We start from the raw sequence: 23,752 nt of genomic DNA on the forward strand, positions 1-23,752 counted from the left end.
GACGAAGCCATGCGAATCAACACAAATCTCCCAACACTCGTGTTCATACTTGATTGTGCGTACGAGATAGGCGATAAAGCAGCATTGCTTTGCCGTGAACTATAGTAGGCAGTTTATTTCCAGCCACTGAGATACTTGCTCCAGCGAGGTTCGAAGACTTGGGCCTGAATGCATTGATTCAACAGCAGCCCTGGATGTGTGACTTGACCAGCGGATGATTGCAAGTTCCTCACATTCCTGCCAGGCAGTCGCCAAGGGAAACTCTGCATAGTACTGAGTTCAGCGATTGACAAATGACAAGACAGGTCTCACAAACCAAGAGACTAAAGTCGTTAATCATTCGATGGCAACATCGGCATGGGACAGGGCTGACGACGTTGCAAGGGATACACGACCGGAAGGCTTCTCCGATAGGGCGGGGATGCTTAAAAGAGCGAAGGGACCAATCGCGACATTTCTGACTGAATAGCCCGGGGTTAGCGCCCGCCCGGGACGGCACGGCTTACACCGGTGGCCGTGGGCTTACGCAGGGGGGAGATCGTCATCTCAGACTCCCCCAACGGAAGTCTTAGCTACTGAAATGTCTTCTCCTTCTTTGCTGCAGCCACCTTGATTTAAAATTATAATAATCAATAAGATCTATCTCGAGAAATTTAGTAGAGACGAACGGAGGCTAGGAAATCGTTACTTCCTGTTAGATATTTCGTTCAAGTCGACTGAGGACATATGTAGTCCTATTGGTCGCGGCACCAGTGAGGGGCAGACAACAGTCATAGGCAACAACTGCTAGGTTGTCAGTGATAGAATGCACGTGCGATTGTAATTTTCTTCTATCCTTATCTTGCTTGACGCGAGAATGCCCCTTAGAAGTATTGTCACGTCACGTCACGCGGGGCCACTAACTCCGATGTATCACGTAAACGCCGAAGGATCTAGTACCTGTCTGACGGTCAGAGTCTGACCCGGACAATTTGACAACAATGAAGACGTTGCCTGGTTACCCCGCTTTCCATGCGTCATATTACTTTTCTGAATGGTCAGGTGAATATCATCAGCCAGGCTCTTCAGGTATAAACACTCTTCAAAGCCATCGGTGTCTCAGAAAAGTCACTCTCCTCGCCTATCTAGGACCTTCACATCATGGCCAAGACTAAAAAACTAGCCAAAGAGAGCGTCGTGCGGTTGACAAGTTGGACCCGGTTTTGTCTCCCGCGGGAGCAGGAGTGGCCGACGTGGTCCGCAGGCCAAGCTGGTGGTGGCCATTATGGCCCACTCAAGGGCGTGAAAGGTTGTTTTATGGCATCTCTGGGGAGAAAGGTTGATGACCCTGAAGAGGCCGTCTATATCATTGGTGAATACCATCTACATTGGAACTATATGGCATCCTTCCCTTGACTGACTTGGCTGTATTGTGACATCAAACAGAATGGAATACTATGGAAGCCCTGGAGAGCTTCCAGTCTTCTCCCGCCTGCGCAGAGTTCCTGCGGGGCCTCCCCCAGAACAACGACGAGTCGCAAGTCGCCGTCGAGTCCGGCTCGGCGCTAAGGAGAATAACGTTGGACGATGCTTCCTCATCGACAGCACCTAAAGCATCGCGTTTCCTCGTATTTAAGCACATCACTTCAAGCCCCAGCTCGAATGTAGAGGAGGGTCGCGTCGTTGTGACTTCCTTTTTGGTGCCGCAAACAGTTGACGACGTGACTCGCATGTGGACAGAATATTTCTACAAACCATTCCAGTACTTTGTGCCCCGCGGCTTCGAGCCCGTGGTAGCTACAGGCAGCTTCCTGTCCAAGTTCTCACACGAGTGGTTCGGGGTTCTCTCGGAAGACCGCTGGGTAGAGGACAAGTTTGGAAAGCTGGACGACGGCCAGGGTCGGACGATCATCTCCCACTTCCACCTGTGGCCATGGGACCGTGGTGCTACCGCGGAGATGGAGGCGGCGTCGGCGGCGGACCCGGAAGCGAGAGAGGCGTGGGACCGGGTTATAGCGCAGGTCATGCCCCCGGCGACCGCCTGGGTACAGGAGCGATGGGAAATCCGATTCATGCCTCCCCCGCCTAACCCTGAACATGATTCGGGGGAGCTGCCCGAGTATCAAAAAGAGAAAGTGAGACGCCTGATGTCGTTCCGCGAGGCGAATGGTCCCAAGGAAGATGATACGTCAAATTGAGTTTATGGTTCGAGGTTTCGAATCAACAGCGGTTCAATTTCTATCAGAAGGGACGGACATAGAAATTACAAAGCATAAAACAATTCGTATAAGACACATCGCTTAATTGTCACATCACAGTACACAATAATGACAGAAAGTCAGTACATGGCCTGCAAGAGCCGTCATCCCAACGAGTAGACACTGTGATCAGTAAGCAATTACCACCGAGAAAACGACTTCAACTAAGTAACATATAGCAGAGTATTAGGAATTCTATGACTGGAGGTCATACATGTACAGATAAATCACCGCTTTATGCCCCGTTAAGGGTATCGACGATGGTGAAGCCGGTGTTTGTACTGGCATTCCCACCCGCGACAATATTGCTGATACGACCCCTGCAGCACGACTGACATTTAGGATCATCGAACGGCGACCCGCAGGCTCTGCAGTCGAAGTCCGCGCATGGATCGGTTCCTTCATCCCCTCGGCCGCCCTCGAAGGTGTACAACAGGCACCCAACCTGACATGAGCCACCGACACCACCATTATTGCCTGAGTGGACTGTTAGTTTACTTTCATTCTCCAAGGACATACAGGAAGACACGTAAAGCTACTAAGGGAAGCCACTTACACTTGGTATAATCTTCCCGGACGAGCAAGTAAGCCGTAATGAGGCTGGGCGAACCAAGCGGGAACCCAAAGCTCTGTCTGTCGACCGAAGTGACGCAGCCGGGAACCCAGCTGCAAGTATAATCGTAGTTGACGCCGTGGGAGTCCGTCCGGCGCAGCGTGATAGCCGCATCGCCCGGTCCGAGCGTGTCATCATCGCCCATATCACCGCGAAGATTGCTGAAGGCCGTAGAGAAATCGTCCTGGTCGCCCGACTGGATATCGGCGTGGCCCGGAAAGTCAGCTTCGTTGAAGCAGTTGATGGGCCCCCGAGTGAGCGGCGTCTCATCCGTGGGAGGAGTAGTAGGCGGTTGCGTTGTCGTCGTACCGGGCCCTATCGTCGTTGTTGGCGCCGAGTAGCCGCCGGAACTGGGGTCCTTCGGGTCCTGGTACCCGGGCGGCGCGCTTGTTGGGTTGGGGTTGCACCAGTAGCCAGAGCAGATGGTACCGCCGCACGCCGTGCTCGCGCCGCCGCAAGTCGGCCCCGCGGTAGGTCCCGGGGTAAAGGAGAGAGTGGAACCACCGGCGGTTGCTCTGTTGCGGGCTATCTCCGCCGCGAGGGACGAGAGTGCGGACATAGTGAAGGCTTCTCCAAGATCGGTGGTCGCCCAATTTTCGCCGTAAAAAGTGCCGACGGGAGCGGGAGTCTGAGTGCCAAACACCTCGGTTGTCGAGTCCGAGACACTGATGGAGCAGCCGGTGATGGTTTCGCACCGCGTTATTGACGACGTGGTGCTGCCGGCCGAAACGTAGTTCGTGGTGGTACAGGCCTCGGCCTTCTGCGTCTCACACTCGGGCTCAGATTCGGTGGTGAGCTGATGATCGTATCCAATGGTGAATTTCGGCCAGTTGGGCAAGTTTCCGTTGATATTGATACCGGGAGGCGGGTGGATGATATCAATGGGCGGTGGCATGGGGCCGTAGATGCCCGGCGGCAGAATCCAGCGCCAGGATCGGACACTGACCTCATTCCAAGAGATACAGAAGAAGAAGAACCAGGCGGTGCAGGGCACAAGAACGCTGTCATCATCAGGCTCGGGATCATCGACCTCCTCTTCCGAGGGGATGATTGAGCCGTAGCGTGGCCACTCCGTGAAGAGTGGCAGCGGTCCGTCGGTGGTGGTGGGAGACCCGGTCTTCCAGGATGTGACGAGGGAGCAGTCGACGCTAGCTACAGCCGTGGCGGGTCCGAGGAAGGTTAGGATGCGAGTTGTCGGGCACGCGAAGTTCAGAGTCAGGTCCAAATTCTCGGTACACGTCGTCGCCACGACGACTTCCGGTGTTTTGAAAGCGATGGCCGTGGAACGGGGACAGTCAATGGTGATGGCTCCAGTCGAGCCCGGAAACGTCACTGTCGTGACTGTAGCGCCGGGCACCGTGATTGTGCTGCTGATGGGAGTGTAGTAAGTCGTGCTGGAGGGAAGACCTGAGCCGCTGGGCGGAGGTAAGGTGCCTGGATTCGTATACCCGGTCGACGGGCCTCCATTGATAAGGGGCCAAGGTGGAAGGGGAACCACACGAGTGGTAGAGCCGCCCTCTCCATCCGGTAACGTAACGGTGGCGTCCGGGACGTTTATGCTGGGATATATGGTGATGGGCATTGCTCCCGACGATGTTATGTTCACATTGGAGAAGGGCATGCCGTCGGTGGTAATTGCGGGTACCGAGACGGTCACAGTAGTAGTAGTAGTGACGAAGACGGTGGTGGCAATACCGCCAATGGCAGTGCTTGAGAACCCTCCGTACTCCAGCGACGTGACATAGTCACTGGGATGGATGGTCGTTGTTGAACCCAACGATTTCGTAGGAATGACTAGCATGCAGGATCGGGACGCGACCGGGCAACTCACCGTGGGGGAGGCCCATACTTCAGTTCCAACCCACACAATGTCGACGCTGTCAGACCCTGGAAGCGGCACCCATACGCTGACCTCGGTTGTAAACCCTCGCTGGTTGTCTTCCTGAGGGACGTTGGTGTTATCGATGCCACTGGCTATATTGATGGTTGCTACTGTGAATAGGTTGTAAATGACGACGCCGGTCGAGCCCTTAACCTCCAAGATCCGGTCCTGGCAGTTGTGGGTAGGAATGCAGTCCTGATAGTACTCGTTGAAAAAGCTGTACAGTCCAGCCGCGTGGATCAAGACGTCTTTCGAGTCAATGATTTGCAAGCCCCAGGCGTAGTTACACCGGTCATCCCAAACATTCGGCGCGATCTCACACTTGCTGAAGTCCGGATCATTGGGGAAACCAGCGCGTGGGGCCGCACGGAAAGGAGCAGGAGGGCCGGGGTTGGGTTGGTAATACGGCGACTCAGTCTGGATGTGACCCATGTACACGCTCTCGGCGCCGCTGAGAAGATAGTTGTAGAGGACTGAGTGCTCCGAGCCGCCGCCGTAGAACCACGACGGGCCCTTGGACTCGATTAGCATGCCGCGGGCCCCAAAGACGGTGATCTGCGTCGAGCTTGAGTCGGGCTGGTTGTAGATGGACTTGTCGTTATCATGGTCCCCCACCCACGCCCACACGTTCTCGAAGTACCCGTTGGCCTGGGACGTGACGCGGAACATGAGCGAGGCAGCTACGCACTCGGCCTTGATACTGAACTTGGGGCATTTCCTCAGATCGAGATCGGTGCCCAGCGCGCCGCCGACGCGGAAGTGCGAATCCCACATGGCCGCCGCGCCCTGCTCCACGGCTGCGACGTTCCACTCCATCAGGATTGCACCGGCCGTGGCCCCGCGCACCGAGAAGAGCATCTCGGTGATCTCCATGGTGCCCACGTCGCCCTTGTTGCCGACCTGAACCATGACTTTGGGGTTCTGTATATCGCTGAAGTAGAAGCCTGAACCTAGGATCTGCGACCACAGAGAACCCTGAACGACGGAGCCGGTGGGAATGTTCACCGTGGATCCAACCGTGTAGACTCCTGCTGGGAAGTAGGCAATCTGATGGTTGTCCGCCGCCTTGCGGAGGAAGCTGTTGATGCAAGAGGCTTGATCGCCGGTGGCATCGTTCTTGCATCCGCCATCCGTGGTCGCCACCAGAAAAGAGCCGGCGCCAGTCTTCTCGTACTGGGGCCTTGAACGCACGTAGAGAAAGCCGTTGGAATCATCCAGACCCTTGCCCCTTCCAGGGGCGGAGAAGGCGCCAGTCTCAGTCGAGCCCTCGGAGCCATTGTATCGCTTGCCCGCGGCCCACAAGTCAGAATTCCCAGACAACAAGTTGTTTCCGCCCGTACTTCTGACGGAGTTGGCAACGTTGTTGAATTTGGTGTTGTCAAGGACAATGTTGGGCGACGTGGATAAGCTGTTGGTCAGGACGCCAATCTCCAAGTCGCTGATGGTGGAATCGACAATGGACACGCTGCCTATACCCTGGCCGCTATCACCACCCACCCCAGAGATATTGAAACCGATAGATCCGCCGTTGATGGTAATCTGATGCCAGTTCCAACCCCAGTCCCAGACCATCTGCACGGCAGTATTGCACTGGTTGAAGACGAGGTTACGCGCCGTGTACTGCTGAGACCCTGCTCGCCAGCCGATGTTGCCGCCGTTGAACTCAAGGTCAGACACGAACCCGCCACTGCCATTCTCCGTGAAGATTCCAACAGCGGTAGTGGAGCTCGTGGTAGGCATGTCGAACACCAGGTTCTGTAGCGAAGTGGCCTGGGACACCTGCCAATGGATACCCGTTGGCACGAGGTCCTGGTCATTCTCCGCTGTCGAGTCGGGCATGTCGGTCATGTCAAAGCGGAAGTTGCGGATCTGACGAAAGAACTGATTCTGGTTGATGTACCACTGCTGGCCCGAGGCGCCGGGAATGTAAGGATCTACGTCGAACAGGGCGATTCCCTGAAAGTCGTCGCAGCCTTTGATGATGGGCATGTCGTTGGGGTCGCCAACGAACTGCGTGTAGTAATATTGGATGACGGGCGTACAGATCTTATAGGTACCTCCCGGGAAATAGACGATAGCGCCCTGCGAGAATGTGTTTCCGCATTTCTCACCGCATCGCGTCCGGTCGCCGCCGACGGAGTCTTTGTTCCAGCTAGCTGAGGCCGCGTTTAGTGCCTCAGTTGCGTCCGACTCTCCCGAGTTGTCGGCGCCAAAGTCGTCAACAACGTTGCGGAAGAACTGGTAGCCGTCTCCGCCAGCAAATGGTTGCTGTTGTTCATAGTCAGTTGGAGAGACACATATTAAGACGAATCGCAGTCGGCTTACTGTTCCCAATGGTCCTAAACTAGACAGCCAGAAGTCGGATGACTGCCGTTTTTTGGGGGGCGCCTTGAATCTTGTTCGCTTGATGGTGCTGTTAGACCCCGCGCCGTCGTAGCCGCCGCGGAGCACGACGCCGCTCTGGAGGTTGGCCAGGTATGTGTTCAGGCTGCCCGAGTAGGCCCATACTGGGCCATTCTGTCTGCCTTTGTCTGGCGCTGTCTTGTAATAGTTGTGCTGGTTGTCAACCATATACGCCGGCGCCGGCTATGAAGCAACTTGTTAGCTTTTCCCATCCCAAGTACGAAGAAGAGCCACGACATACCCGTGGACCATGATCAAGATTGGTCCCATTAGAAGGCAAAGTAGTGTTTCGTCCGCGAACCGTGATAGCTGATAAAACGAGGCTCCCTTCGGCGGCTAGCAAAGTCAAGAAAAGAGCAAGTAATGCCGCCATGGTGCTCTACCATCTCAGCCCGAACAGCAGTGTATCAATGAGGCGTACGAAGAGGTGCGCGGTGACTGAGAGAAAGACAGAAAGGATGTGACTCTTGGGGGAAGGCAACTCGAATTTCACCAGAAGACATGCGAACATGAATAACACCGCATCAAGTGGCAAGTCGCATGAAGGAACGCGGAGACCCGGTTGTGCGAGACACAAGTCCCTCCCGCAGCTGCCTATTCAGTACTTGCCAAGAGTCCGGTATGCCTCGCGATATCCGGACAGACACTATCGCGTCTCAGCTGATGAGATGAAGGTCAATCTCCAGGCTGCAGCCTCGCTTCGGAGTAAACATCCAATGTCTAGTACCTTTTAGGCTCGGGAGGAAGCCGAATCGTAAGGCTTGAGTTAGACTAGCGACTCCTGCATGGATCACTTCATCACAGTCGTATTTGGGGGCTATTCAGGGACCCGCCCGTGCTGTTGAGTGGTTGAATGATATGTTCTTGCAGGGTCTTGGCCATTGTAGATATTGAGTTGACACCACAGCCGCTGTCAGCCTGGGCAGATCTATTGCAAGGACTTTGGTAAAACCGGGGATTGATAGTCTCCACAAGGCCGTTGAAGTAGGGCTAAGCATTCATATTAAATCGATACAACCTTATTAGACCGAGACGGGTTGCAGGAATCCTAGAGCAGGGGATGATGCAGTCATCTTTGGAAGTAACAGTATGTGCATGTGGTCAGTGAACTCTACCATGCAGTTTCCCGTATGCTGCATTGGTACGGCGCAGCGGCGGGCAACTGACCGGCTGATGCGGATGGCGAATAATTTTGTTCCTGACTGCAAGTTATGCTTCATTGGACAAAAGTACCAACTCGGCCTCGGATGAACACATGCATCAACGCGAACCTATCGTCTGCCTGAACTCGAAGACATGAAGCTGAAGATTGTGGGACCATACTGTATTTTGATATCCCTCTCCTCCAAGTGTGATGATACGTTGCATACCGAAGACCTAGGTGATTATAAGTTGGCTTACGCACTTCGCTTCGGAACAGCTGCCATCACCGACGTGACACCATCCCCAAGTTCCTCGTCATCCTACCTAATCAGAATACCTCAACTCTCTCAAAGCCAAACTCGACATCCTCCACATTCAAGATGCTCTCCAATCTCATCAATCTTGTGCCAATGGCCCTCTTCGGCGGGGCCATGGCAGCCCCCAGTCCCATCGACCCAGCGGTGCGCGTCTGCTACGCGACAGAGACGCCCAGCCAGTTGTGTTATACCGCACCTGACAACATCCCGCAAGACGTCCAGTTTATTGCGTCCTACCTGCGCTCGTACGGTGCCCAGATCAGGACCGGCCGCCTCTTCAACATGGCGGCTGCCGACGCGCCCGATTGCGGCGAGTGGCTCGTCTACGCCCACGGCACCGCGCAGGCCTTCGCCAAGCACATCAACAACACCGTCAACTCGAGCGTGCTCTTTGCTGACATCGCCACCACCATCGACGGCGGCGTCGGTGCCAGCGAGGCCCAGATTGCTACCTCCCTGCTTGGGTGCGGCACCGACGGCGGGTCGCTCGGGGTGCTCGTCAACACCGCCAACCCGACTTACTCGGGCTCGACCTACCCTGCCGGCTATGTCACCGACGGCATCATCATCAAGATTGTGGCTTCGGGAGCGTAAGGCTGGAGCTTGTACATAGAGACCGGGGTCCCTCGGGGAACCCTGGATCCTGCAGATAGATAGCGAATTGGTACTCTTGGTGCTGCGCCCTTCCCGTGCCTCCCGTCTTTTGTGTGAACCATTCCAATAATTCTTCGCATTACACCCTTGCCATTACATCCTTGTGGGGGCCGTCCAATGAAGCGACGGGAACCCGGTCACGTTCTTCCATTTTACCTGCATCTCGAGCATCAATGCTACCTCAACCATCGAGGTGCGGCAGCGAAGCTTAGCGATCTTTCCCCGGAAACTAAGGCGGGACAAGGCGGAATAAGCATTCCCCCTGCATTGGCACCCTGGGATGATGAGCTTGTCAGCAACCTAAGCCAAACATGGCTCCAGCCGGTGACCACCCCGAGGGATTTCTCTTTTTCCACGGCTTACATCTTAAGACATGCAAGGCACACAGACACCCTGGTATAACAGAGTAAGCCGATCAAGATACGTGTTACCGCAACAGGAAGGTATCTGCTGTGCCTTTTGCTTGGCTTCCAGTTGCAGGGCTTAATCACGAGAACTATTCAATGTTACCTTACTTACACGATATTTCATTGCCTGTTGATTCGCCCGTCACTCGCATATGTCAGCAGAGACACACATTCAGCGTATAGAACTATCGAAAAAGAAGTCCCATTTCTGCGCCCCCGACACGCATGGCAGATTTGTGCATCCGTAAAATTAAATCACAACGTCCTACGGATACAAAAGTCCCTCCTTCAGATGACTTCTCGCGTTACATTCGGGTCTATGGAGGGTGAGTTCCTGACTCCAGCGTTATCAGAAGTCCGTGAATAAGGCCGGTCATGCTTGTGTATGCCTGAGCGAATTCCATAGCCATTGATCCCACCAATGCGTTTGCCCTCCCGCCGTTTATCTTCTTCGTAACTTCGTTGTTTCTCGCATCAGACCTAGGAACGCCAGAGAGAACCAAGCTTGGAATACCTCTGAGCGTACACGAGATGGCGACAAACTCGTTTCTGCTGAGCCTGTTGGCGGGCATCCTCCTTCTCCTGTCATCTATCAACGTTGCGCGTGCAGACCTGGAGATCACCGATGTGTTTACAGTTCAAACAGGGGGAGATAGCACTGGCGGCTGCGACGCCCGTCTGAATCCCTTGTTGGACGACTGGCTCACTGAATCACTTTTCAGCCTCACTGCCGCTATAGATGCGGTGGACGCCTATGATCGACGGTTTGAAGTCCGCTACGCCATGCTGGCATTCTTTTCATTCGAAATTCAGGACACAATTGGCACCCAACAGGAAAATCCAACCAGGTATCGTACCTGGAACAAAATCAGACGTAAGAATTCTACACCAGCTTTGGCTCTTATTCCGAATTTTCCACGGAAGTACCCGGCCCATCATGTCGTGTCTAGCTGACGTCGTGATCAGAGAATATGGCCGAGGTCAAGAATCTTTTAGAACACGACACAGTTCTTCCGGGCGGCGGTGATTTCAAGTTCCCCAAAGAAAGGTTCTGGCTCCATTGCCATAGTACCTTTCTGACGGAGCAGTCAAGTACGAGTCCAGCACTGGATTATGAGGGCAAAGAGATAAAGAAGGACGACAAAACCATCACCATCCAAGAGTTGGACGCTTACCAAAAAGCAATTGATAAGGAGCCAAACGTCAAACCGTGGTGGTCCGGCACGAACACGGACCAGAACGGCTACTACTTCTCGGAGGATGGCCGCAACTACTGCCAGGGCGATCACCTCGGTGTCACCGCGTCAATCAAGCTACTTCAAGCTGAGGGCGGCCAGGCTGTGACCAAACCTGAGATAGCCTCCGTCATCCTCTGTCCGTACGCCTTCGACAATACCAGGAACCCAGACAACTATCGCGATGCAAACGCCAAGCTGAAAAAGGACGTACGTCTGGAAGATGTCTTGCCCAAGAGTACAACCCTTGTCCACGAGGCCTTCCACGCCGTCCATGGGGACAAGTTCCTTGCGGGCAGCGATGAGAAATGTGCGTAGACTCCCAATCCATGTCTCCGTCTACGCGTTGCATAAATATTTGATCACTATGCTAACCTGAGACGTTCCAGATGGCATCATCGAATGCTTGACGATGAGTGGTGAAAACCAACAGAAAAACCCCGAAAATTACGTCTTTTTCATCGCCTATATGAATCACAGGTACGGCAAGGTTGATGCAGGAGAAGAAAGCGAACCTTGGGCTATTAACAAGCTTTGGGAAATGGGGGTTGGGTCCAAAAAAGACCGATTTGGGGCGGCCAGAGAAGTGACTTTTATCAATGATGATGATTGAGGGGCATGAATAGACGAAATCGACTTGGAGTTCTGTGTAGGCTGGATTGCCTCGTTATCAAGAAGAAGTAGTTTTGGTGCATTCAAAGCACTATTCTGTCGGACTCGGCTGAATCGACTCATTCAAAGTTTGCAAACATTTGACAAGGCCGTTTGTGCCTCGGCCACTGATCCGGTCCGAAGAGAGCATCTCAATGCTCTCGCAAATCAGAGACTGTACATCAGGACCCATATCGATACCGTTGCGCGTATGCTGTAGTACTATTACCGCAGCGATGAATAACGAATGTGCCCGAGTCCACGTCAGATTGAAGACGAAATCAGCTTGGGATGACGCGGGAGTCGATGATCGGAGCAGACTACCCGCAGCACGCAGCAGTTCTATACAAGACAACATTTCCTCGTCATTCGATACAAAGCTCTGGTGGTGACCATCGGCCGCAGCTTTAGCGAGTAGTAAAGCCTCGCATTGCTGGAATGTTCCGCAAGCCCTGAAATATTGTTGGAGGTCGGCATCGTCATGAGGTGCGAAGGATCCGATGAAAAGGGCGTCAACTTGTGTGTTCCATCTGTCGATCCAAATGCGGATTTCATGAATATAAGAAGACATCCAGGAGGATTCAGTCGTTCTTGACAAGCTGAGACTGTGTCCGGATGAAGTCCCGTGCTTGCCAATCATGTCTCGGTGAAAGCGACTCTTGAGCCGTGCAAGATGGTACACCATTGATGGTAGGTCCATGTCCCCTGCTGCGGTCGATAGCCAGTCCGGCGAGCAAACCGACAATGTTTTAACGTCTGGAAGCTGAGACGGCCTGCCAAATGCTATCGCGGTCTGTGTCTCCAGAGAATACAGGGTGCGATAGAGCATGTCGGTATCGCCAGGTTCTGTCTGACCCGACCCGTGAACTTCGATGATGTCTAGGTACATCCGCGAGGCATGTCCCAGTACCCTCCAAAGATCAATGGCACTTGGACACAACCATGCGTAAATGCACAGAAGCAGCGTAGTTTGCAGTGACTGGTTGGTAGGATGAATGAACAGATCGCTGGAAGTACCACAAGACATGGCTTTGCTGAAGTACGCATCTGCAAACATCTGCAGCCTTTCATCCACAGAGCTCAGCAGCGCCAAGGAAATAGCGAGCATGAAGTGTAGACGAGTCTGCGCCAGGTTCTCATACTCCTTCGTCGCGGAGCTACCATTGTAGACTTGATCGAGGGTTTGAGAGATGAGTTCTTGGCCGAGGATTGGATAGGTAATTTCGATGGACCGGTAATAAAGTGAGGTTAGATTCTGCGCCTCAGAGAGTGGCATTGTGCCTGTGGTGTCGACAGTGAGTGAGTTGCAAAGAGATTCAAATAATCTTGCTACTTGAGGCGTAGACGTCGTTGCATCACTAGCCGCAGGCAAGGAAACAGACCCTTGGATGACGTTTGCTAGGCGAACATATGAGCTTGTGACGCCAAAGAAGACCGTATCACATGAGTTCTTTGCGCCTGAAGGGTTCTGAAACAGAATACTCGACAGAGAGGAGCTCTGTGAACAGCTAGTTTGCGCGTTGTTCTGCACCATTGGATCATCTGGGGGAACGTTGCCAGATTCAGGAGAGCGTGATAGCTCCTCAGTCTCGTTGATAAGCCGTTCCGCGTGTTGAATAAGGGCGTGAAGATGTCTGTGTTTATGTTAGCCATTCGTCTCTATTATTCTTTCGTGGGAAGCATGTCCGTACTTCCGCGAAGTCTCTTCACCCAGTGCATTATCCCAGTAACAACAGTCCTTGCGAAGCTTTGTGCAATTTCGACATGCCGGGATGTCTGTGTCGCACTTGATCCTTCTCCGCTTACAGTGAGAACATATCGGTAATTTCTCCATTGCATTCCTAAGTTGAGCTTTGTCAACCATGCTTGCCGGTATTTGTTCTGATAATATGGAAGTAGGCTTTATAGAGGGCGCCGGCTGTTGACTGACTTCTAGTTGGGTATCCTCTAGGTCAATCGCTGTAGCATCAAAGCCCTCGATATTTGAATCGTCAAACAAATTAAAAAACTCAAGAATGTCGGCGCCGTTCTCAAATGAGAGGGAGTCGGCTCCAAAATCGGGGAACATCGCGTCTAATGTCGGATGAGCTGACGTATCTACCGGCTGCTCGCGGGCATAAAGAACGTCTGCATTCTCTCTGAACACCAGTTCCTTTAGCTGTCTGGCTTCGACCCCCAGACTCGAGTGCGAAGAGTTGTCGTCTCTGAAGAAGCTTAAAGGTCCCTTTCTTAATCGGTCGAACAGGGTACCACATTGTTGGGCTGCCGGCCATTGCTTGGCAAGGAGTATCTACTTGGCTCAGTATTTGGGCTCTGCCAGAGGACATGGGGGCTCTACGTACGAATATGCTGGATATCTGGTGCACAACCTCAAAGATTTGCGCGATTGTGTAGTTTCGTCGGATAAGAGAACGATAGTGCCACAAAGCATATAAAATCAGATTTCCAGCTTCGTAGCAACGATGAGTCGCGTGCCATGGATCGTCCAGATCATTGGAGACGATGAGCTCCCAATATCCCCTCACAGTGCACACAGCAGCTCTGAAGTATTTGAAAACAGACGCCTCAGCTGGGTTGGGGTTGCGCGCACAGGGCATATGGAGGATAAGCATCGTGTGCCACTCCATAGAGTTGCACATACTGGTAGAAACCACTCCAGCTTTGATCTCCCGGACTCGTCTCTCGACGTCAACTAGCCAATCCTCGTATGAGATGTTGCTATTAGGGATTGGACGCATTCCGATATTGACAGAACAAATTTCCGATTGGAGTCTTAGGAACTTGAGGGTATCATTGAACCTCAATTTAGAATAGGGAGCTAAAGGCTGGTCGTGTGACTCGTCTGAAGTGTGCAATATTAGTGACCCGTTGCAATCTGGATCATGCTCGGAAGAGGGAAACGGGAGATGAATCTGGTCCCCTGCCACAGCTAAAGGCCGGTGAGATGTGATTGCAATTGATCTCTCAATACTGTAAAGCTAAGAAAGAGTTATTCGCATTCAATCAGCCAAGAAAGAAGACTTACTGTCCAATACAGCCTCTTCCGATAATCAAGGATCTGTTCAGTCATGCCGCATTCTGACGTGGTGTCTTGGTGCAAACCGAGACCCAGAGCAACTCGCGCCGCATCTCCGACTACCTGCCAGAGGTTTGTAGAACCAGGAAAGAGAAAGCCGTACTGAGCAATCAGCAAGAGTTGCTGGATCGTTGTGGTCGTAGCTCCAGTCAAGCTCTGTTCCCAGTCCAAACGTGCGAAAGCATCACGCCTCAGCGACTCCGCTACTGAGACCAGTTTTCGGTAGTCTCTAGCCTTTGAGGTAAGTGTTGCAATAGCCATGACCATACATATTGTGAAATTTTCCTCTGATTTGACTTCCGCCTGATCGTTACTGGATTCTTTGAAGCGCTGGAACATTCCGAGCATTTCCTGCCTTGAGAACAACGGGTAGTGGGGTAGAATACGGTCGACATATACAATCATAAGCTGATTCGCAACTTCTTCTGGCAACCGAGTAAACGAATTTCCGTCATGGGTTGGAATGTTGACTGAGCGCTGTTCTTGAAATGCTAGTGGAAAAGGAAGCTCTGCGCCGAGGAAGAATGCCCGAGAATACGGCAGCTTATGCTGATGATCTTCTTTCATCGATACCAAGGGCTCGCTTTCTCGCGCGGCATTGGCGGCCAACTCATACGCAGCAGTGATATTGGCAGTCGACGTATTCGGGTCATCCAGAACGGGGCTTGTGCCAGTCTGTTGCGGTCGCATGAGTGCGAGATTTGAAATCGAAGCGGGTTGCCCTGTGACCAGTGCCTCTCTTTCGAGTTCTAATTGGGCAACGACATCTTCAAGATACGAGACGAGACTATGTCGGGTGGAAGCTGTCAGTGAGCGGGGTCTTACAAAACGGGTGTGTATATGTGGTTTGTTCATCTGCGAGGAACCTCCGTCTCGGAACCTCTATCAAGACCAATGCATTGAGCCTTCGCACTGGTACATTGAGAGCATGAAGGATAAGTTCGATCGCACTTTGCAATGAATTAGTTGCTGTGGAGACATTTCACCATCAGATCATGGACATGGACCCGCCTTCTTCTTTCTTTTGTAACATCGCGCGCAAGAGTAAGAAGATCGCGTGCTTCTGACCATGATGTTTTAGAATTGACTTTTGTTCAAGTCCCGCAGTGGGTTGCGAAGATGTGACCAAACAAAAGACAGCACTTCGGATGCAGAACGAGGATTGGGCCACGTGGAATCAATATATGGTCATGTAGATACGGACATCAGCCACTGCTCGTCCTCCTCAAATCTGGCACAAGGATGCCAAGGGAGGGGCTACTGATACCCGGGGTAATGTTATCAGTAGCGGACGCTCCGACCTCGGATACAACCCTATCTTGATAGGCGACAATTAGACCGGGAATAAGACAAGCCAAGTGAATTGAACAAGCGAAGTTCTATCGAGTTATGCGGGTAGATTCCGCAATCGCAGAAGTTTTAAAGCATACGAGAAAGCTCCAAGAAATTATCAAATCTTATTCACATCCGGTTACTTTCCCAAAGCCTTCATATCTCCCGCAGCGACGTCAATAGCCTTCTCTTCATTGGAAACGACGGATGCCGGTGAAGCCTCGGTTACTTCCAACGTCTTGCTCTCTCGTCTTGTCAAGTACCAGACACCAAGTGTGGTCACAAAGAGGGACGCCCCCATGCACATCATGGCAATGCTTCCCTCCATCCAGTCTGGCCCCTGAGTGGCGCTGTAGAAGATAAGCGACCAGAACATGTAAACAGCAATCGCAAAAGTGTTCATCGCTGCGAGAATTACAGCACGTTTAGCGTCGTCCTCGCGAGTGACGGCATTCGCCCAGGCAAATAGCACGGTCTGGCTAGCATACTGACAGCCATTGAGAAACAGGGCAAAGAACTTTGCCCCTCTCGTGGGAGGTTGCAACATGATGGCTCCCGAAACAATGGCTGTGGAAGAAAGGATGATCCCAACGTGCCAGTAGCGCTTAGTGAAGTCTGAGTACCAGCCAAGGAACAGCGTAGCAGCAATGCCGACTCCAGCAACGCCGGTCGGGATATAATTGACCTGCTCCACGCTGTAGTCGCCGGTTGAGGAAAGCCAAAGATTCATGATGGCGTTTGTGGAGAACATTTCCGTGTTGCTGGCGAAGATCCATAGGAAGACAAAGCCCAGCCAGTGCCACGTCTTCAGGATGCGAGATACCAAACTCCAACCCAGAGTACCCCTATTTTTCTTGACTTCGGGGAGGCGATCGACGGCGAGTCTCTTCTCTTCATCAGTAAGCCACCAGGCGCGGGTAGACGTCGGGGTGTCCGGAAACGCGATGAAGCCATACAGCGCAACAGGCAACGTTATGCAGAAGTCGATGATGAATAGCCACCGCCATCCAGGCAGGCCGCGAACACCATCTGTAGCGTATACCTTAGTACTCTGCTAGAAATATATGATGAAAGTCTTACCAAGACTCTTGTGGATACCCCCTTGCAAGAATCCAGAGAACATGGTTCCAGCCAGACCGCTGCTAGTGAAGATGGCTGTTCTCTTGCCGAGTTCGTCCTCCCGATACCAACTGCCGAGAATGTAATGACACCCAACAAAGGTTGATGATTCGAATACCGCCTGGAAGAATCGCAAGATCATAATCTGCCATGGGTGGTGAACAAGACCCGTTCCAAGTGTCAAAAGACCCCAAGCGATCATGCAGGCGGGAAAGTACAGGCGAGGTGGCAGCTTTTGCAACGCAAGGTTGTTGGGGATCTGTCCTAGCACATAGCCTCCGTAAAAGACTGCGATCATTAGCCACAATCATTGTCAACGAGACGGGAGAACTCAGTATACTGCTTACTTGTGTTGATAACGTTCAGTTGGTTACCTTGGAAGTCAAGGTCCTCTCGCATCCCGCTTACATAGGCATTATTCAGGTTCATACGATCGAGATAGTTGACCCAATACTAGTAGCTCCTATCAGTCATTTTGGGATCTTTGAAGATTGTACGCGAGACACGTCTTACCATGAGACAACAAAAGGACAAGATGACGGTGTCAAGCTTGACGAGAAGTCGCCGTTCAGCACTAGTCGCTGCAGGCTTACCCCACACGATTTCCCGAAGCTTCGTCAAGAGAAACATGGCAAAGGATTGGTGGACAAAAATTGGTGGTTGCTACTCGAAATCGTTTCGGTGAACGGTTCCCCGAATGGGTTTCCAGGAATGACTTCAATAATTAAAAGTTGATGGCCTGCTCAGTCATGTGGCTGTCTCCTTGACTGTCTCGGGCTTGCGGTGAAGTTCGGGTTCTCCACTTCTGTGTCGGATTAGAGCGCGCGCTATCTTCCCGTATCTCCTCACATCACATCGCTCATGCCACCACCCAGGATGCGATTAGCCGGGGGCAGTCGGAGACGGGCCGCTATCAAGTCGGCGTGCGCACCAGAGTATCAGTAGCACAGAATTGAAGGTTTCGGGTTAACCCGCCCGGTTCGCCACCTCGAGGAGCGTATTAGACATCCAAGAAGACCCCGCAATCTGAAGACAGACCAGCAGCGATCAAATCATCCGTTGAGTTGGGAGCGCACATCACCAGCAGACTAGAGCACATACCAAATTAGCAAAGTCAAAATGCTCGATATCACCGTCACTGGAAATCATTACGAGGTGAGTGTTTCCCCTGATTACTTCGGGGGTTTTCAAGTGGTTAATCTTAATGCACACGCAGATTGGCCTGGCAGTTGGGCAACAGGCTGCAGCACAAGTTGCTGGGTCCATTGACTTCTACCGTGTGTTGTTCAAAGCTTTCAATGATCTGGAATGGTCCACTGTGCGGGAGCGAACGCTGGAGTTCGTGCCTCATCTCAAAGCCAAATTTCCCCGCTACTACGAAGAAATGGAGGGAATTGCAGAGGGTGCCGGAGTAGACATTCTCGATGTCGTTGCTCTGAACATACGAAGTGAGATCGCTTTTGGGCTTTTCGAGGAGAACTCAAGACGGCCCATGGCGATCGCTGCTGTTGATGCCGCAGTGGACGGATGCACCACTTTAGGCTGGAAGACCCCCGGCGGATCGACCTTTCTCTCACAGAACTGGGACTGGAAGAGCAAGCAGAAGCCCAATCTAATCATTCTGCGTGTTAAGCCACGAGGCGTACCGGACATGGAGCTGCCTGCTTTCCAAATGATCACCGAAGCCGGAATTATTGGGAAGATTGGCTTCAACGAGCATGGTGTTGGATGCTTGCTCAACGGCATCCGTGCCAAAGGCGTTGACCCGGAACGCATGCCGATCCATTTTGCCCTTCGTATGGTTCTCGAGTCCAAGTCAAAGAGAGAGGCATTGAACAAGATCGAAAGCGTGGGATTGGCCGGAAGCAGCCACATTCTGCTGGGAGACAACACTGGTCCGACTGGTCTTGAGTGCACGAGCATTGGATACAAGGAGTTGCCGGCTGATGGACAAGGTCGTGTTGTACATGCGAACAACCTGATTCTGGAGCACGAAGGTGTGTTTGAGCCACTCTGGCTGGAAGACTCACCGAAACGTACCGCCCGCATGCGAGAACTTGCTACCCCCGAAGTTGGCAAGGAGGCTGGCTTCGATACTTTGCTAGAGTTGTTCAAAGATGAACAGAACTTTCCGGCATCCATCAATCGGAAGCAGTTTGGAAACAACGACTCTAACACACTTTTCAACGTAGTGTACAATCTGACGGAGAGGAAGGGCGTCATTTCAATCGGTCGAACAACAGAGATCGAGGAGCAGATTGAGATTGGATTTTGATTTTGTAGCGAGTAGAGCAGTCAGGCTGTAGTCTAGTCGGCCACCCTTCGGGTCGGGCGGCTACAAACAATCGCTATCATCTCAAATCATTGTCTCTGTATAATAGCCACTCTTTAGTTTCACGTAAGCGGTTGAACAAGCTCCGCAATGGCGAGACTGAGTCTTCAAGTACCAACCAAAGTCGCAGTACTTAATAGCGGAGCAATGCGGTCCCCAAAAGCCCATGTAGTGTTTCCAGAATTGTGCCCGCGAACAGGGTGAACTTTGCCGTAGTCTTTTGCGGGCCGGGGGACTGCGTCGTAACTACATACTCAAGCTTCATATCTGTCATGTCATTCTACAGGATCGTAGTGGAGCAGTCAGCCTGTGCTGGCTTGAATGATTCAATCTGAACTGGATGGGCTGTTGAAGTCCACGACATTGAACGACCGCTGACAAGGTTTCGTCGTGGCAAAGATTACATCGAGTTGCTGAAGGAATTTGAGATCTCCGATTGAGAAAGATACCTCTAGTCACTAGAACTAACACCGGCTTGAATGGTTACTCCTGGCAACGTTCCTGCCTTGAACTCGTCGCAAACTTGGGCCATGGTAACGAACTCAACGCCTTCCTTCGTCTTCAAATACTCAATGAATCGCTCGTGCATCAACATGACATTCGACTTTCCGCTAACCTGCGGGTGACAGCTGACACAGAACACGAAGGTGTCATACTCTCTGTAGAAGAAGTCAAATTGATCCTTCCACTGAACCTCGATGTCGCGTGGGTTGACAAATCCATGTGTCCCAGGACGTCTGGTGTAGTTCATTGGCGCTGTGAGCGGAGGTTAGCAGGAATTCGGAAGAGCGAAAGAGGATGAGACGTACGCCAGTCGTCCACGTTCCATGAACCAGGGATCTCAACCACCTTGGTGGGCTTGTGCTCTTTCATAGGCACCATCCAAGTATCCGGATCTTTGGAGTAGTCGGTGTGCACCAGCGACTCATCGGGAACGTCCGCGACATAGTATGGCTGGCAGTCATGATGCAACATGGAATGGTCATACTCGATGCCAAAGTCCTCCAAGATGGACATGGTCTTGGGACTGACCTCCCAAGCAGGGGCCACCCATCCCTTGGGATACTTGCCGGTGAACTTCTGGTAGACCTCGATGGACTTGGCCATGACCTTTCTCTCTTGCTCTTCGGTCAGAAACCGTACGAACTCGTGCGTGTAGCCATGCAAGCCACTGGATCTAGCGTGTCAGACTATTGCTGGGACTCAAAGAGCGAGCTTGCGAAGAAGGCCATACATTTCATGTCCAGCATCTCTGACTTTCGCCATCTGATCAGGGAATGACAGGATGGTGTGACTGGGCATGTACCAGGAAGCCTTGATGTTGTTGTCGGCAAACAGCTTGAGCATGCGGTCGGTACCGACATTTGCCCCATAAATACCCCTAGATACATCGGTTGCGCCGATCTTAGTTCCGTCCCTGGTATTGATCCTATTAAGTCATCTCTAGTCAGCCGAATACTGTCATCTCTGAAGTTGCAAAATGCATACCAGTTCGCGCATGCGTCAACATCCACAGCGTATGTAACTAAAGCTCTTTTAGGAGGCATGTTGTTAAACAGTGAACAGACGGTGTAGAGAAGTTTGAGAAAACGTTGATGCCCGTCGACAAGATAAGAGAGATTGCTAAATACGTATAGGACGAATGCATATTCTGTCACATGCTGTTTCTCAATTTCTATATAAGTCACTCTGTCTGGCAATCCACGGACAAGGAGCCGATAGCCGTCGGAGTTGCGCGCGTGAGTGCGTCACAACCAGCGGGGTTGCTGGGTGGGGCTTGGGCGGTTTAGTCCGACATCCTCATGCCCGAGATGTTCCCCAAACCCTCCGTCGGATTGTATACCTCCGAACCCTGTATTCAAGATAGGATCTGCAATCGCAGGTGAAGGGAATGACCTTTGCCGATCGTCTCATGATGTAGATATCATGCCTTGACAACAAAGTTCATCTCACAGGACTGCAAGAGGTGCCAAGATCACCATCAACACACCATGGAAGGCGGTTTCTCTTTTGGCGGACGTCAGATCGCTATCACGGTTCGTCTCCTATCCTAAACTCCTAGAAGTCTTGCTAAGATGGTCTCGAAGGGAGGTTGTTCCGGCATTGGGCTGGCGGTTGCCAAGACACTGCTCGCACTTGGAGCGACCGTCTATGTCGCCGATATCTCTTCGCAAAATCCAGATGAATTAAACAGCGAAGAAAACTGCCATGTAACACTTGGATGTGATGTGACAAATCGAGAGGATTGCAAGTCATTCTTGGATTCCATACCTGGCCGACTCGATGGGCTGGTAAACTCTGCGGGCGTTTCGGGCTGGGAGGGCAAAATTGGAACCGACGCGATGTATCAGCGAACCATGGACGTCAACGTCACCGGAACTTGGAACATGGCAACTGAAGCGATGCAAATAATGATGACTCAAGAAAACATCGAAGCGCCAGGCACCATTCCGGGGTCAGTTCGCAGCGTAGGCCAAGGCTCTATAGTCAACGTCGGAAGCGGTGCTTCTCTTCGTGGGGTATCTGGGCTGGCGGCGTATACTGCCTCAAAGCATGCTGTTCTCGGCCTAACGCGTGCATGGGCACGAGACTTCCCCAAGATGCGTGTGAATATGGTTGCTCCTGGTAAGCAGCTTTGTGCTCAACCTACAGGGAGTTCGCATGAGAGTTATTGACGATCTCTAGGTGCAACTGATACTCCTTTAGCCGAAGTTACTGTTGCTGGCGCTCCGAAGGATGATCCAAACGTTGTCGTTGGGAAAGCGCAAATTGCGTCCATACCAAAAGGCCGTATGGCGTTTGCGACTGATATTGCGGACGCAATCATATTTCTGTTGTCAGACTGGTCTAGCTTCATTACTGGCCAATGTTTGCCAGTAAATGGTGGGAATCTGTGAATACTGTAGAAAAAGACCAATCAATCCAAGTGCCAATATCCATTACGTTGTACCCCGAATCTGAAGTGTTGTGGTTTACTTGGTGGAAAATGCTGTCGGAAATAACCGCGCGTTTCGTATCACATCGGCCTGCCCTCCGATAGGGTTGTATCAAAGTCGTGTGAAGCTGTGAAATGAGAACTTGTATTCTTCTTTTTACTCTTTGCTCTTTTGAAACTCGGCTTTTTTCGTCTTCTCTTCCTTGGATTCCCAAGATCCACAAACATCATTCGGCCCTTCACATGGATCACAAACTTACGACTGGAAAGGTCGCCATTGTTACTGGTGCAGCTGTGAGTATGATTGCAGATACAAAAGCTGAAGATTCTGGCGGTAACAAGATTACAGTCCGGCATCGGAAAAGCTCTCGCGACGAACCTCATTACCAAAGGATGGCGCGTCGCCTGTTGCGATCTCCAAAAAGACGCCGGCAACGCCGTCGCTAGCGAGCTTGGCGACCACGCTGTGTTTTACGAGCTGGATGTTTGCGATTACGACGCCCAGGCGAAAGTCTTCAGCCAAGTCTGGGATAGATGGGGTAGGCTCGACGCCTTGCTGGCTAATGCAGGACATTCAGATCGCGGCTCGATTTACATTTTCGATCACAGAGGCAAAGACGACATACCGCCCAAGCCTGCTCTGAAGTCTATCAAGGCATGCTACGAGAGCTTTCTGTATGGTGTTCAGCTTGCTATCCACTTCATGCGTAAGAATTCAGTGCCTGGGGGACATATAATTGCGACTTCAACCATTGCGTCGATTCATCCCCATCAAACGTTCCCTGAGTACTGCGGAGCCAAAGCCGCGGTAGGTTCCTAGCTTCAATCATCTGCTGGCGACCACCTTTCTGATGACACTTTGAAAGATCAACCAATTTGTCCGAACAGCAGCACCGCTTCTCAAACTGGTTTGGTCCCTATTACTATCGCACCATGGGTGTTTGGAATCTCATGTGTGCAATTGCTAACGTTCGCTAGAAAGAGAACATCGCCATGAATGCCGTGCTTCCGGGTATTGTAATAACAGGTGCCGTTCCGCAAGCGTCTATCGACGCGACGAAGCCAGAGCAGTGAGACATCCTTGAAACTTGAAGAGCAGAGGCTTACCAGAAACATAGCATCACGCCCATCGAGACAGTCGTAACAGCATACAATCTATGCCTGGATGATTCGCAGGCGAATGGCCAACTAATTGAATGTTCGGGTAACAAGACTATTGCCCTGCCTGTACCGGAGCTGGCCAATGGTGCGACGACTAAAAGGGCTTGTACTGTGTGGGAGCCTCTCTTTGAGGCGAAGCACCATGAGAGATCCGGGTTGCCAGATGCAATCCCGTAGATGGGCGGAGGTCATCATGTGTGATAGATATTACACAGCACTCAAACCTCATTGTGTAACTCTTCATGGATGATGAAA

At 52.0% G+C, this 23,752-nt stretch overlaps 8 protein-coding genes across 8 annotated transcripts; 5 read left to right on the plus strand and 3 right to left on the minus strand.

Annotated features, from left to right (window-relative positions):
• Positions 1-1,140: 1,140 nt before the first annotated feature.
• Positions 1,141-2,177, plus strand: CGGC5_v006973 (uncharacterized protein; the record flags this gene model as incomplete). The annotated part of the gene is made up of 2 exons (XM_032019871.1): positions 1,141-1,351; positions 1,426-2,177. The coding sequence occupies 2 exons, from the start codon at positions 1,141-1,143 to the stop codon at positions 2,175-2,177; spliced, it is 963 nt and encodes a 320-aa protein (XP_031883044.1).
• A 295-nt stretch (positions 2,178-2,472) lies between these two features.
• EXG1-3 (Glucan 1,3-beta-glucosidase) lies at positions 2,473-7,508 on the minus strand (the record flags this gene model as incomplete). Its single annotated transcript, XM_032019872.1, has 4 exons — positions 2,473-2,714; positions 2,794-7,000; positions 7,058-7,318; positions 7,377-7,508. The coding sequence occupies 4 exons, from the start codon at positions 7,506-7,508 to the stop codon at positions 2,473-2,475; spliced, it is 4,842 nt and encodes a 1,613-aa protein (XP_031883042.1).
• Positions 7,509-8,658: 1,150 nt separating this feature from the next.
• On the plus strand, positions 8,659-9,189 carry CGGC5_v006975 (uncharacterized protein; the record flags this gene model as incomplete). The annotated part of the gene is made up of 1 exon (XM_032019873.1): positions 8,659-9,189. One exon carries the CDS (start codon positions 8,659-8,661, stop codon positions 9,187-9,189), a length of 531 nt encoding a protein of 176 aa, XP_031883150.1.
• A 998-nt stretch (positions 9,190-10,187) lies between these two features.
• Positions 10,188-11,209, plus strand: CGGC5_v006976 (uncharacterized protein; the record flags this gene model as incomplete). Its single annotated transcript, XM_032019874.2, has 2 exons — positions 10,188-10,530; positions 10,623-11,209. 2 exons carry the CDS (start codon positions 10,188-10,190, stop codon positions 11,207-11,209), a joined length of 930 nt encoding a protein of 309 aa, XP_031883040.2.
• Positions 11,210-16,089: 4,880 nt separating this feature from the next.
• Positions 16,090-17,699, minus strand: CGGC5_v006977 (Pantothenate transporter liz1; the record flags this gene model as incomplete). Its single annotated transcript, XM_032019876.1, has 4 exons — positions 16,090-16,979; positions 17,031-17,357; positions 17,417-17,522; positions 17,583-17,699. 4 exons carry the CDS (start codon positions 17,697-17,699, stop codon positions 16,090-16,092), a joined length of 1,440 nt encoding a protein of 479 aa, XP_031883037.1.
• A 489-nt stretch (positions 17,700-18,188) lies between these two features.
• Positions 18,189-19,344, plus strand: penDE (Acyl-coenzyme A:6-aminopenicillanic-acid-acyltransferase 40 kDa form; the record flags this gene model as incomplete). The annotated part of the gene is made up of 2 exons (XM_032019877.1): positions 18,189-18,224; positions 18,286-19,344. 2 exons carry the CDS (start codon positions 18,189-18,191, stop codon positions 19,342-19,344), a joined length of 1,095 nt encoding a protein of 364 aa, XP_031883039.1.
• Positions 19,345-19,852: 508 nt separating this feature from the next.
• On the minus strand, positions 19,853-20,948 carry pgdA-2 (Peptidoglycan deacetylase; the record flags this gene model as incomplete). The annotated part of the gene is made up of 4 exons (XM_032019878.1): positions 19,853-20,157; positions 20,211-20,572; positions 20,636-20,830; positions 20,890-20,948. 4 exons carry the CDS (start codon positions 20,946-20,948, stop codon positions 19,853-19,855), a joined length of 921 nt encoding a protein of 306 aa, XP_031883093.1.
• Positions 20,949-22,579: 1,631 nt separating this feature from the next.
• Positions 22,580-23,410, plus strand: CGGC5_v006980 (putative oxidoreductase; the record flags this gene model as incomplete). Its single annotated transcript, XM_066151777.1, has 3 exons — positions 22,580-22,630; positions 22,686-23,043; positions 23,319-23,410. 3 exons carry the CDS (start codon positions 22,580-22,582, stop codon positions 23,408-23,410), a joined length of 501 nt encoding a protein of 166 aa, XP_066008815.1.
• Between the last annotated feature and the right edge of the window lie 342 nt (positions 23,411-23,752).

The sequence above is a fragment of the Colletotrichum fructicola genome (assembly GCF_000319635.2).
Source record: "Colletotrichum fructicola Nara gc5 chromosome Unknown KSG_Nara_v1_contig04, whole genome shotgun sequence".
NCBI classification, from domain to species: Eukaryota; Fungi; Ascomycota; class Sordariomycetes; order Glomerellales; family Glomerellaceae; genus Colletotrichum; species Colletotrichum fructicola.